Source organism: Siphateles boraxobius, unplaced genomic scaffold (assembly GCF_051911475.1).
Source record: "Siphateles boraxobius isolate OS27281-9 unplaced genomic scaffold, OSU_SipBor_1 46, whole genome shotgun sequence".
NCBI lineage: Eukaryota > Metazoa > Chordata > Actinopteri > Cypriniformes > Leuciscidae > Siphateles > Siphateles boraxobius.
Window position 1 is genome coordinate 9,844,432 of NW_027509097.1, and position 14,782 is coordinate 9,859,213.

Below are 14,782 nucleotides of genomic sequence, written 5' to 3' on the forward strand. Positions count from 1 at the left end.
TAGCTTGGCACAAAATGTCCACAAAAAAATGTGTGAAACGTCATCATGAAATCAAAATTGACAATTCTTTTTTCATGGAATATTACAGTTTTTATTCTAAATGATTTATCTGTGCACATCAATTGTTTAAAAAAAAAAAACACATTTGCCCTCGAAACCTTTAATCAAAACGGGTTAAATTAACCTGTTATTCAAACGACAAAGATCCAATCAATTCCCAGTGGACCCAAGTCCCGCCATATATTTCTTTCTTGTCCGAGAAGCCGTTTCACTCGGATATACGTCACAATAGGTAAGAAAAGACTATCGCAACTTCCGTTTTATGCCGACATTAATCAATGAGCTGTATCTTCAGCATCAACGGTGGAAATGCAACATATTTTTGTTGTCAAGTCTTTAAGGTATGTAACTGTACTGAAATTGACTTTTCAAAAAGAAAGCTGAGAAATATTCACTGGAGTGGAACAAAAAGTGTCAACTATAGACCCGGTCTCCCCAATAATGTTATTTAAATTAATTAGTGAATTATTTAATTCATTTCAATAAGCAGCGCCAGTATTCTTTACAAAGTGTCTTTGTAAACATACGTGTAACATTTTTTTCATACCTTATGCTAGCCTTTAAGGCCACTTTCTCCTCTTTATCAAGTAACGTTAGCCTTCACAGATTCCTGGAGTGTTTGCATCCTGCATGTTTTCTCCAGTGAAGTTTACGTCTAACTTTACTGGAAAGTCATCTATTACTTCCCAGTCGTGTTCTATTAGAAACAGAGTGGAAAAGGCAATCACAGTTACATTAGTGCATTTAACTGATTTCTTGAAGTTAAAAAGCCAGGAAAAATATGCATTTGTACTGCCAGTGCCAAAATAAACACTATGTTCATGGAACCTGATTAGTGCTAATCTCTGGATTACTTCATGATAATGTAGCAGGTAATTTATTCCTTTATTGATTAGGCCGGTGTTGCCTCAGTTCTTTAGAATTTGACACCGCTGTGTTTTTTTAGGTCAGGTTTACAATTGATCCTCTTTCAGTAAAAATCGTGTGAATTTGTAAAACCGCTCATTAAATAAAATGTAAATGCTGATCACAAGTTACCCACTTGACATTGAGTAAATTGTTGATTATCCCATCTCTGTAAAGGTAATGGCAGAGTTTCAGCTTTAAATGCATCTGAATGGTTGGCTGTCAGTAAAATTCCTCCGACATGCCTGTAATGCCGACAGCTTTTAAGACTAATACGGATAATGATTTGGCCTGGAGCCTTGGGTGGATTTGCTGGATGTTCATTCACCAGTGGAGGGTAGTTTGTGAGCTGCCCATGACACATCGCTCTGGCATTGACACGGAATATCTGAATTCTTGCGTTTTAGTAGAAAGTGGTTGAACCGGTTGGCCTGCCAGATAGTGTAACGCACATTTGAGCAAATGGGGAAGCACGAAACTCAGACGCTTAGAGAGAATTACTCAGAAATATATCACACGCTGGCCTTGAGCAGGAACCTCAGGTAAGAGCACGAGTTACAGTTCATAAAGAAACTTTGTGGATTTAAATACTGGTGATTGGTAGCACAGTAGAAAAGTATGTCTGATATTGAAGTGAGTTTTTTGTATTAATTGTGTGGAAATTATGTAAGGAAAATCACAGCCTTTATCTCTGCAATGGTAAACTTAACTTGAGCATTAAAGAGATAGTTGACCAAAAATTTAAATGGAAGAATATGGGTAATCAAACAGTTAATGGGCCATATTGACTTCCATAGTAGGAAAAAAAGGGAAGGATTTTAAGAAAGGATGTTCTGTTGTTTAAAGACAAGTTTTATATCACATCCTAGAACTTAATAGCTTTGATTGACAATTACAGTACTATGTAGGCTATTTGGCCATAAAACAACACGTCTCTAAAACATTTTTTTTCTGTATAAATCGGAAGCATTTTATGTATTTCATGTGTTGATTGGTAAATAGCCTAAGACTATACTATACAGTTTTCTTCTCAGCCCAGAAATCTTAAAGTGACATTTTGTTGAGTTAATCATATTTACACTTAAAATGTTTACACCGTATTAGTCACTATTTGGTTTCGGAACACACTTGAATGGTGCTTTATGTATCCTGGTATAGACAACTTGGAATGGCTACTTTGTCTAAATCTGTGTATCTGTTTAATAGATATTAGTTTTTAAAAGCATGCTCAGTTCTTATAAATTACAACTAAAATCTCTATGTTGTTATGATTATTCAAACCGTGTAGGCCCACGTCATGCTGTTTTCCTGCTGCTATACATCATATTTACTGTGACGTGTCATCGTGCTCACGGTGAAAAGCTATTCAAGCTAAAGGGCTGCTAAAAAGGGATATTCAAAGCCAATTATCGTAATGACGCTAAGCCTGTCCCATAGGGACCGTTACATGTTTGAGGTTACTATCCATGAGCATGTGTTACTGCACATATGCCTTCTATAAAAGGGGGAATCTAAAACAATCTTTTAGACTTATCAACAACAATATTGTTAGTTCATTATTGAATATGTAGTTCAAATTACGTTTACCTTTATGTATGAATATTGCTAATTATGTAATCATGTAGTTTTATTCAACTACTAATTTAGCTGTTTACAAAACACCTAATTTGCCCTCATTCTAGTTTAATGGGCAGGTATGAGCTCGTCAGAGTTGTCAAAATATAAGATTCTAGTAAACAGGTTTGGTTTCTGTTACACTCCTCTGATGACATTCCATTCAGCTTATATCCAGAAAAGGATTTTTTACATAATATATCAATATGTAATTAAGCATATACTGCAATGGTGTTTCCTTACACTATACTAATAATGAGTGTATTGTTTTTGTTTCCTTGCTTTGCATTACTGTACGCTCTCTTGTGTTTCGTGCGCTAAGCCGTTTGAAAAGTATTTACTCTGGACACTATATTGTTTCTGTTTTTATTTACTGTCACAGTGCTGGTTACCTTTGCCATGACTGTATTTCTACCCTTGCAATTTATCGGCATTTACTTCACACAACCAGACCTAAAATATAATGGCAATTATGTATTTTCATATACTGTGTGGAAATAAATGTTAAGCGCAATATCAAGACAACACGTTATTTGCCAAATTAAATAATTGGCTTTTATATTTTCACTGTACTAAAATAAAAATAATCTGAATAGTATAAAAGTGAATAAAATGAATACCCAGGTTAATACCAACTCTTTCCCTTGTCTTACCACATGCTTGTATGACTAAGCAATACATGAAAAAGACATGCTAATAATGAAAATTCTTTGCTTTGCAGACATATTGTGCTCTAGTGTACAATGAGAAGGAGCCTCTAGCAGAGCGTATATTCACACCAAGTCCGACTAATAAGTGCACAAGAAGACATTTTTAAAATGGACTCCCACGTGTCTTCAGTGGACCACGGCCATTCACAGACGAGTGGTGTGGAGAAGTTGTCTAGTGCCTGGCATAAGCCCACTCATTCCAGGAGCAGCAGCACAGCATCCTCACGACACTCACGGCTGGTTCGTACCATCTGCTTGACATATAAACTCTCAAACTCAGGTTGCTTCAACTGATTTTTGAACACCTTAATATTTTCTTTACAAGTACATAGGTGAAAAGCTAGCATTGGGTGTCTGAAACCAGTTGCTCAACACCTAACAAGTGTCCAATTAGATGGTGTGAAAACCAAACCGACAAGTTTGTCTTAACAAGCTCAATAGTTACATTTTGCTCATAGGGATTAAATGTAGCACGTTTTAAATGGGCAAACGCCCTGTTTTACATAGCTGTGAATGCCTTTTCCACTCTGTTTCTAATAGAATATTAAAGATTGGGAAGTAATGGATGACTTTCCAGTAGATGTAAACTTCCCTGGAGAAAACATGCAGGATGCAAACACTCCAGGAATCTGTGAAGGCTACTTAATGAAGAGGAGAAAGTGGCCGCTTAAAGGCTGGCATAAGGTATGAGAAAAATGTTACACATATTTTTTCACTTAGGTAGTTGTTGGTAAGAATATTGGAATGACTTTAAAGTTATACTTTCTTACAGAGATACTTTGTCTTGGATAAAGGGATCCTGCGATATACAAAAAACACACATGATGTAAGTATGCTAATTATTTTTTCCCTTACCAACAACCACAGATCTTGGATCCAGACTCTTTAAACATTCAGGGATTTACTTTTTCAACAGTTCTCCAAAGGGAAAATGCATGGTTCACTGGATGTCAGTCTCGCAGTTATGTCAGTAAACAAAAAAGCAAGACGCATAGATCTCGATGCTGGAGACAATCTTTATCACTTGAAGGTAAGTCACTGTATTGCTGGCATTAATTGCTTGAAATTAAAGCTAATATTATTGTTAGTTCATCCACCCGTCATCTACTCAAATAGTTGTTCCGTTGTTCACAAATTGGGGTTCATGAACACCTTGGGGTTTGGGAGGGAACTGCAGGGGGCTCATGAGTTGATGAAAAGCTAATAATTAATTACACAATAAAAATATACAATTAAAAACTAAAAAACAATAAGAATAAAACCCTTATTAAAAATTTACTTAATATTTTATTTGTTAATTTGCATGTCATGTGACCATTAACTGACATCAGAGAACCATGAACATGCAAATGTGTTGTTAAATTATCGAAATATCCACAAAAAATGTCAGGGGGTACATCATGTAACAATTTTAGGTCAAAGAGGTTCAGCTGACAATAAATTATGGACATCTCTGAGCTTGAATTCCATAATTAGTTCCATAAACATTCTTCAACAAACAGATTATGCGAAGTATTTGATCAAATAAATAAACCAAATAAATTCACTGCCAAAAATGTCAACTGAAGACTATTTATTTTTCTAACTAGGTCAAGACTCAAGATTTATATTACATATGGGTCACCAAGCTAAGTGCCCACAGGATGTACAAGAAGAACGAAGCTGCGCACATTCACAATGGCTTCCTCCAGGCCCTGTCCCATGGCAGTCATTTATCTCAGAAAAACAGTGCCATGCAGGACATGGTGAGTAAAATGTTTCCTACACTGACTTCACGTTGCCCTCTAAATCACCGGGGATTAGGAGAATGTGTCCTCACAATTTAAGAACAAGTAGAATTAGCGATTAGACATCATGTCCCAGATGGTGGTTTTACCCGTAAATGCACACTAATAGATGCTTCGGTGAGTTAATTGATTATATGTCTGATGAAAGTAACAAATTAATCTCACAATGCCAGGGCACGTCTGTGTCTAATGTGGGTGAAAATCTGCCATATGTCAATCCTGCCATTAATGGGAAAGTGTCAGCTTGGCTACAGTCCCAAGAACCGGACCTTTGTGCACAAGGTACTGCTGTATTTTTAAATACTAGTGAAATGGTAATAAAGGAATTCATAAGCACAGACGAGTAGCATTTGTGCTGTTTTCCAGAGCTTACACGTTGTCAAATTGAACTGAATGAGCTGCAACGGCTGGTCCAAAAGTTGCAATCTCTAGAGTCGGGCCAAGTTGTCAATAACGGAGACCTCCAGAGGATTATCAGCATGCAGGTTAGTAAAATGAACCAGCTGAAGACGGCCTCTACCAGAACGACTTGTGAGTAAACGTTCCCACATGTGTTTGACCCACAGAATCTTCTTCTTGACAAGCCTAAGAAGAAGTCTGGCAAGATTTGGGGTCATTCTCGCACACTGTCTCGATTTGAGGCACTCGGAATGGTGAGGCTGCTCAGTTTACAATTTCTTTTATATTAGGATATTTCCAATAAAGTCTTGGGAGCAATTACAATCTTTTCCCACAGGGATTGCCCTGCCATTGGGATTATTCCATGTTTTCCACAAAGGTTTGGAAACTATTATGGAATTTATTCCATATTCATGTGCAGGTTGATCCCAAAGATCTGTCTATTTTATTTTTGAATACAATAGCAAGGCATTTTTTTTGATGTGTAGTAAGCATTAGAGCTTTAAAACCCCAAGTAATTTAGTCAACTCCTTTTTTACATGAAGCCATTTCGTGGGATTACTAAATCGGTAAGTCGGCACAAGACATTTCTTGTAAATTCCTTTCGTCACATTATACCAGGAAGAAAAGCTTTACACCATGTGGTCCTATTGCATTTTGCATATTGTACACTGCCGTTCAAAATATTTGGGGTTGGCAAATCTCTAATTCTCACCAAGGCTGCATTTATTTGATAAAAACACCCCAGAAAAAATGTCATATTTTGAAATATTATTACGATTTAAAATAACTTTTTTTATTTGAGAATATTTTAAAATGTAATTTATTTCTGCAATGGCAAAGCTAAATTTTCAGCATAATTATTCCAGCCTTCAGTGTCACGTGATCCTTCAGAAATCTTCAGAAATTCTAATATGCTGACTTGCTGATCAAGACATTTCTTATTGTTTCAATGTCAAAAACAGTTGTGCTGCTTATATTTTTCTGGAAACCATGTTACATATTTTTCAGGATTCTTTAATGAATAGAACAGAATTTATTTGTAGTTGAAATCTTCTGTAAGTAACATTATACTTTAAATGTCAGTTTTGATCAATTGAATGCATTCTTGCTGCATAGAAGTATTAATTTTATTAAAAGGAACCCTAAACTTTTGAATGGTAGTGTATATTGTGGTTTAGTCTTTGCCAATGTCCTATAGCTTCTGAATGTTTCATGCTGAAAATATTTGGTGGATTACAGTCTTAGATGTATAACCTTAAATACCAACATCTACTTCTTTTCTTCCCACCTTTTAATGCAGTTATCATCAAGCCACCTGACCAGTTCCTCACAAATGGGAACCTCCGTCCCCTCCATCCCCGATTATGTCAACACCCAGGCGACCCCTCCAGCCCCCTCTAGCACCTCATCAGAAGGCAAGAAACTCCACCAAGACATCTGCTCCATGTCCCAGAGAGGTATGAGAGTAACGCATTAATTAATTTTTTTGATTTAAACCTAGTGTATGCCTATTTGCTGCATTAGACTGAATTTCTGAATGTCTTTTTCCTCTCAGTCCATGCCTCTCTGTGTACTGCACATGAGGCTCTCGCTCAGGAGCGCCAACGGCTGCAGGACTCCTGGTCTAGCAGGGAGCTTCACCAGACTACCTCTGCTCAGATCAACAACCTCTGCAGCCTGGCTGAGGTAACAAGGACTTAAATTACTTTGTGAAAGGCCTATGGTGCAGTGCTTTCTCTTGAAAGAATGCAAAGATAGATGTACTTCAGCTTTCATCTTGTTATTAAATGTGCTATACGCTATATATATCAGGTGTGTCTAATGCTGCTCCTGGAGGGCCACAGTCCTAAAGAGTTCAGCTCCAACTCAATTAAAAACACCAGAACCAGAACCGGGTCTTACTTGGCATATTAGAAACTTGCAGGTAGTTGTCAAGTTGAGCTAAACTCTGCAGGAGAGTGGCCCTCCAGGAGCAGGTTTGGGCACCCCCCGCTAACACCCCTTTTAATGTTAGTAAATCCCTTAATGCAGTGATTCTCAACTGGTGGCCTCAGCAAACCTCGAAGGGGACCTAAAGATGACCCTAATGATTTAAAATAAGACAAAACAAGCTTTAAAATGACAAAAAATCAAGATATGTCACCCCCCTTTTTTTTAATGGAATTAATTATTAATGCTCGTTTTTCTAGTTATGCCAAGAAATATAAATGTTTTATATTAATATATCTCAAAAATTTTTTGGTGGCTAGAAATTGAGTAAAAATATTTTTTGAAAATTCTTATCCTAAATCTTAATCTAGTAAATCACAAAGAACCGGAGAAATCATGGGGCCTTTTAATATTGTACAATGGTGGGATTAGGAGTCAAAATGGTTGAGAACCACTGGTTTAATAGTTTTTTTCCCCAGTGCATTATATGTTATGTTTTACTGCATAGATTGTGTGTGTGTTTGTGTGTGTGTGTGTGTGTATCTTTAGTTAGATGTTAATTCCCGTCATACCAAAATCCACAAACTCTCAGTGTCCTCCAACTCCTCAGATGAGTCCTTCCGTACTGTGCTACAAAGAAAGGTGTGTCACATTCCACCCAAAACCTACTCGTCCTGTTCCCTATTTTTGTCTCTTTCTCTCCCTCCTCCACACTCTGCTTCTTTTATCTGTTTACAGGTTGATGGGTTTCACATACTTCATATGTCAAACAGACTCTTTTGTTCTCTCATATTTTTATGCAATCAAGCTGACAGTTTCTAACTACCTACGTGTCTCTCTCTTTCACTCAGTCTGGCTCAGGCCGTAGTTTGTCTATCCGTGCGCCCTCTGTGACTGACTCAGTGGCGGAGTATTTTGACGCATCTGATGAGCTTATGTGTGCGAGCTCTTCTGAGATATCAGATGAGTCCGGCCTGAGTGACGGATCCACTAATTCAGAGCCTGATGAGGCTCATGGTTAGTGAAAACACATTTAAATGTTCAGTAAGCACGTATGAGTGTGATGTTTAGGTGTCTGTATACATTACCATTCAAAGGTTTGGTAAGATAATTATTATTAAAGATAATATGATATTAAAGATAATATGATATTAAAGATCATATATATATATAATTGTTTTAAAAAAATTTTTTTATCACAGTTTCCACAAAAACATTAAACAGCACAACTGTTTTCAACGTTGATAATAATAAGAAATGTTTCTTTAGCATAAGTCAGCATATTAAATTGCAAATTAAAAGAGTAATGACTGTTGAGAATTCAGCTTTGTCATCATAGGAATAAATTATATTTTAAAAATGATTAAAATAGAAAAAGTTAAATACTGTTCAGGGTGGCCGCGGGTCCTTAAAATGTCTTAAATAAAGTTTTCCTAATAAAAGGCCTTAAAAAGTATTAATGTCTTAAATTCAGAAACGATGGGTCTTAAATATTTCTGGTCACATTACCGCTAAAATTTCTCCAGTCTGACGGACCCAATGTCCGACAAATAACCAGTGAAGCATCGAATCGCGAGAATGATTCCGATTTTATTACATAAACTGGTAGCACTTTTGAGACTCGCGCTGCCTGTCTCTGAGAGATTTTATGGTAAGAAATCAAAACAAATCAGCATAACGGCACATAAAAAAAACTCGCAGAAGAAACATACCGAGGTAAAAATAAAAAATTGCGCTTTTTTATTTATAACATATGATATAGTTAAGTAACAACATTACAGGTGCTTTTTTGCTGAATATTCTCACGATTGCAAATGTTACATTGATTTTAGTTTAATAAACAAGTAGTTAATATTAAATTACTTCAGTTAATTGGCTTAAACATTAAATATTACATATACGTATGTAATATAATGTGTATTTCCATCACAGGTTTGGTCTTAAATTTAATTCAAAGCGGCATTAAAAAGGTCTTAAGTCTTAAATTTAACTTGTTTATATCTGTAGACACCCTGCTGTTATAAACTGTAATAATAATTTTAAATTAATTTAATAATCTATCCAAAAAAAAAATTACCTTTGTGAGCATAATAAGCTACTTTCAAAAACATGTCTAGAGCATAATAAACTACAGACAAAAACTTATAACTATTAAAAATAGTACCAACCCCAAACATTTGAAATGGTACTGTGTACATTTGGTATAATCTATCACATTGTGTTATAACTTTTTGCCTGTTCTTATTATCTCAACAGCAATGGATACTCGCAAGTACCGCGCAAGCCTTTCAAAGGCGCAACCAAAATCGAACATCATCAAGAACACCGGACGCCGTACTAGCCTGCCTGCAGTCTGCCCTGACAACAGCCACGTCGGTTTGATGACTATCCTCTACAACAACATAGGGAAGGATCTGTCCCGTGTCTCCATGCCAGCAGCTCTGAATGAACCTGTGTGCCTGCTGCAGAGACTCTGTGAGGAGCTGGAATACTCTGACCTACTGGACTCTGCCAATCATACCGATGACCCCTACCAGAGGATGGTAATAATTACACAAGCTTTAGCAAAACTACATACTGTAATTCAAACAATCACAAAGGGAATGATTTACCAAATTATATAATAACCAATTACTTTTACTTACACCAAGGATGTATATTCACCAAGGATGCATTCCAAAAAATACTGTAAAAACAGTAATATTGTGAAATATTGCAATTTAAAATAACTGCTTTCTATTGTAACTTAATGTAATTTATTCCTGTGATGGCAAAGTTGAATTTTCAGTATCATTACTTCAGTCTTCAGTGTCACACGATCCTTTAGAAATCATTATAATATGCTGATTTGGTGCTCAAGGAAAATTTGTTTGATTATCACGGTTGAAAACTCCCGCTTAATTTTTTTTGTGGAAACTGTGATATGTTATTTTCTTCAGGATTCAAAAGAAAAGCATTTATTTATTGTCACTTTTGACCAATTTAATACATCTTTTCTTAATAAAAGTATTAATGTCTTACAAAAAAAATTGTACCAACCCCAAACGTGGTGTATTTCTTTATAAATAGTAGAATTTTCTGTTTTGTCTCTGTAAAGGTTTATATTGCTGCTTTTGCCATATCTGGCTATGCCACGGCTCAGTTTCGCAACCGTTACAAACCATTTAATCCAGTCCTGGGAGAGACATTTGAGTGTATCAGAGAGGACCGAGGCTTCCGCTACATTAGTGAGCAGGTAAGTGATTGTCACTACTGATCCTACATCAGATATGTTTGCTATCAAGCAGTTGTTTACTCTGTGGTTTTGTGTTTGCATTTAGGTTTCCCATCATCCACCCATATCTGCATGCCATGCAGAATCAGAAAATTTCAACTTCTGGCAGGGTATGTTTTATGGCCTGTGTGATGTCATGATGTATTGTATGTTTAAATTTGAATCTCATTCTCCTTTTTTAATCTTGCATACTGAGAGCAGACCAGAGATGGAAGAACAAGTTTTGGGGCAAATCTTTGGAGATCATGCCAACAGGGATGGTGAATGTAACTCTAAAAAAGCAAGTATCTGCTTGACTTTGGTGTCGATGGCTTTTTAATTATAATGTTTAGAGGGATTCTGATTGGTCTTTGGTATACTGTACTTTAGATACGGGGACCACTATGAATGGAACAAAGTGGTTACGTGCATCCACAATGTCCTCAGTCAGCAGCGATACCTTGAGCACTATGGCGAAGTCGTCATTCGCAACCTGAACAGTTCGGTCTGCACCTGTAAGATAACATTTGTCAAGGTGTGTTCAGTTTTGATTGTTTGAATTTGATTCATTTTAGGTACATATAGGTCTTGTACAAATGCAGAAAATGTTTTTTTCCCCTCCCAGTCACGTTACTGGGGTTCAGATGGTTCCAAAAACGAAGTGCAGGGTCAAGTTCTTGACGAGGCTGGTAATGTCGTCCAACGTTTTGGTGGATTTTGGCATGAGGGGATTTTCTGCGACACCCTGCCCAATCCACAGTGCATCTGGAAGCCAAGTGAGTATTTCTGATTTCCTCCATTTTTTTTTTTATTTTTTTTTTTTTTTTAAACAGGAGCTGCTACTTGCAAACCAATTTGCTTTTGTAATGGTATGCATTTCTAAATTTTTTATTTTTTATTTTATCCAATGCAAATCATCCAGACAAATGCTTTTCCTATAAGAAATGCTAAATATCTATTTGGATATTGGTCAACATTCTGCATTGACTCAAGTTGACATCGTTCACTACGTAAAAGGGGTCACTTCTGATTTCATGGCTTTTCTGTCTGACAGATCAAATAAATCAGAGATGTACTTTGTGTTGGTAGATGTTGTCAGTGATGTCTCTGCTTCCTTACAGATCCACAGCCCAAGAACTACCTGGTTTATTATGGCTTCTCCAGCTTTGCAATGGAGATGAATGAGCTGACCACTGACCTTAAGCCCCTGCTGCCACCTACAGATACACGCTTGCGCCCTGACCAAAGGTGAGACCTATATAATAGACAATGATCAATAGACACAAGCTGCAACTGAAATCACATACTTCCTTACTGTATAATAGGCGAAAAACAGCATGTGACAGAAGTATGTCCAAATTCACAGTACTCATAAAAGAGTAGGCAAAAATTACCTGGATGACCTACTAGACTCTGAAGTGTGCATACGACGGACACTTTACTATCCCATGAGGCCACAGGACAGGATTTGTTGTAGGTCACATGATAATGACAACATGATGAATGTAGTACATCCAGATTACATTCATACGACACACATTCATATATAGAACATTGTTTTTTTAGCAGTTGTGAAGTAATTTCTTATTCAAAATAAGTATCTACTCAAGAGTACGATTTCAAGATGCGATTTCGGATGTAGCCATAGTCTTTGGAGCCTGATGATAAGAAGTGATTTACGAATCCCAAATAATTGGATCAACCGTTTCGATGTACACAATATAGTAAGTCTGTGAAACAGTTTTTTAGGTCATCTGTTTTAAGTGTGCTCTGTGTTGTTAGGCTTCTTGAGGAGGGGAAAGTACAGGAGACTGATAAAAAGAAGGATGAGGTGGAGGAAAAGCAAAGAGAAAGGAGGAAAATTCTGGCCAAGAGAGGAGAGGAGCACATCCCTCGCTTCTTCAGGTTAGTTAGCATCAACTCCCGAATTGAATTATTCATAAGAATTAGAGCTGGAATGTTTCAATATCCCCCCATCTTACAGGAAATCTTTGGATGATGCGGGAAGGGAAGTTTGGCTGTACAATGGAACATATTGGAAGATCAGGGAGAATCCTGGATTTTCCAATGTTAAAAACCTGGATTTATGGTGAAGAACGCAGAGTGCAGCAACACCAAAGACAATAAATCCCTGTGATTAATCCAGTTTGCACAGTTTTTAAGAGACTATAGAACATTTTTGGAGCAAAGATGAATTGCTGAGGGTTTTCGTACTAAACCGAATCCATTGAGCAAGGATGATGCTTTTAGCAAACGGCAACAGGAGGGATACATTTTGAACACTTCTATTTATTTGATGGTTGAGGACACTGAAACTTGGTGGACAGTTTGGATAAAATATAAGCCAAAATGTAATTGAGAATGTATGCGCGTTCTGGAGTTGTGTTTAGTTTTAACAATTGCACACATTTCTATGGACAATGTTAAATTCCCTTTCAGTTCAAGTACTTATTTGCCAGTGGATACAGTAAGAGTCTAGTTAAAGAAAATTGATTATTTGATCAAATGTAATATTCAGTGGTCACCAGTTCATAAAAGGAACGCTATATCTCTTGCAAAGCCATGGCTCAACCTGAGCAGGATTTGGCAGTAAATGGATTAACTCTAATTTAGGCCCTCATTGACTTATACTGAAGGCGAATCATGAAATCTGTCCTCGGCACTCTTAGATTGCACATCTTTTTTTTTTCTCCTTTTTTTGTAACCAAATGTAAGATTCTAATTTTAGTCAATGATATTATATTTATTGGCATTTAAGTATGAATTAAACTCACAGTTTGAAATGTGACATCAGAAACAACCATTTTGTGTAGGCCTGGATGAAGAAAATCAGTGTACAAATATGCAATTAATACACTTTCAAGTAATGGCTTTCATAGCTATTTAAAACCGCAATAACAATGTACAATATTAAAGAATAGAAGAAAATGAATTGAATATAGTTGAGTCTTTTATTACATTTAGAATGAATCAAAAACATCATTTATTATACAGTATTTTAACAGCTGTGTTGGAGGCTCAGTGTGCTTGGCTGAGGAAACTTACTACAGAGCACCACTTTTATTATTAGTAATATTATTATAAATTGTTGCTTTTAACTCAACAGACAAGGATGGTGCCAGAGGGAACGTAACCTAAAAAGGTTCCTTAAAAGACCTGCCATTGACACTCTCAAAGATATGTGGAGCATAATGTCCACCAGGGGTCAGCCAAAAACATGGAGTGATTGCTAATATGACAGCAACAGGCAATTTGTTCAGTATTTTCATTTCACATCACCAGTAACAAACGTTTCAGTGCATTTCGGTGTATAAAAAGAAACCAAACATGAGCATTAATTGCACATCTTTTAAATTAAATTAACATAGAAACACTTTAATTGCACTTTTAAAGTAAAAATTTGTTCTGTAACAGTTATTGTCAGTTAAATAATGTCATCTCTTGTAGCCATTTTGTTTATCATATTAAATTTCTTAATAAATAAACCCATAAGCAGATTAATTCCTTCAAATTATTACATTTGTAGAATATTACAAATTTCCCAGCATCTAAATTGCAAGGTATATGTTAAACAACCAAGCATTATATCTGGCAATGGCTTTTTAATTCAGTAATGGCATTTTAATAAAATGCAGTCTAAACCATATTACTCTTATTTCAACTGGTTTTACATCAAAATACATATATAAAAAATATACAGAGGCAGTTAGAGTCAGATTGCTGACTTTAAAAAAAAAAAATCTAATATTGATACTATGTTAGTTTTTGCAGCATATTACAATTTCTCGGAAACTTGAATTAGAACGAAGAAGATGAATTTTAACGAAGAATCATAATTTTTAATTGTTCTACTTTTACAAGTTATGTAGGTATAGGTACTTTTAATATTAGGGCACAGACCACACGTACATGTCTGTGTTCATATTTGCATGTGTGATGTGAAAGACACAGACCGCTTCTATAAATTGACAGTTCTGATGTTTCCTGGAGCTCAAAGGCTTCCGTTGTGTCCCAGAAGTCCCTGCACTGTCTTCTACAGTGGCATCTTGTCACCCGCTTATCTGTCTGAGGTCATTCTCACCTTTGAATGCCAGCGATGCCTGATAGGCTTCGACTGAAGG

General features: G+C 36.3%; 1 protein-coding gene across 4 annotated transcripts; it reads left to right on the forward strand.

Annotated features, from left to right (window-relative positions):
• The first annotated feature begins 312 nt into the window (after positions 1-312).
• Positions 313-13,593, forward strand: osbpl7 (oxysterol binding protein-like 7). Of its 4 annotated transcripts, none has more exons than XM_077200717.1 (23): positions 313-401; positions 3,302-3,530; positions 3,831-3,974; positions 4,063-4,116; positions 4,207-4,320; positions 4,880-5,035; positions 5,251-5,359; positions 5,444-5,562; positions 5,644-5,730; positions 6,022-6,045; positions 6,780-6,936; positions 7,035-7,165; positions 7,958-8,050; positions 8,260-8,425; positions 9,665-9,951; positions 10,506-10,643; positions 10,729-10,792; positions 10,884-10,962; positions 11,052-11,196; positions 11,287-11,437; positions 11,783-11,909; positions 12,444-12,566; positions 12,646-13,593. In XM_077200717.1, exons 2-23 carry the CDS (start codon positions 3,399-3,401, stop codon positions 12,752-12,754), a joined length of 2,709 nt encoding a protein of 902 aa, XP_077056832.1. In that variant the 5' UTR covers positions 313-401; positions 3,302-3,398; the 3' UTR covers positions 12,755-13,593. The 4 variants fall into 4 exon arrangements, with proteins under 4 accessions (XP_077056832.1, XP_077056833.1, XP_077056834.1 ...); XM_077200718.1 differs by lacking the exon at positions 313-401 and adding an exon at positions 1,296-1,508; XM_077200719.1 differs by lacking the exons at positions 313-401; positions 6,022-6,045 and adding an exon at positions 1,296-1,508.
• Positions 13,594-14,782: the final 1,189 nt, after the last annotated feature.

What these genes read in the sequence shown, in the direction of transcription:
- osbpl7 (XM_077200717.1), top strand. Translation starts at nt 3,399, where the DNA reads ATGGACTCCCACGTGTCTTCAGTGGACCACGGCCATTCACAGACGAGT. An exon ending in GTACTGTGCTACAAAGAAAG is followed by an intron (nt 8,051 to 8,259) that starts GTGTGTCACATT and finishes TCTTTCACTCAG; the next exon opens with TCTGGCTCAGGCCGTAGTTT. An exon ending in GTAAGATAACATTTGTCAAG is followed by an intron (nt 11,197 to 11,286) that starts GTGTGTTCAGTT and finishes TTCCCCTCCCAG; the next exon opens with TCACGTTACTGGGGTTCAGA.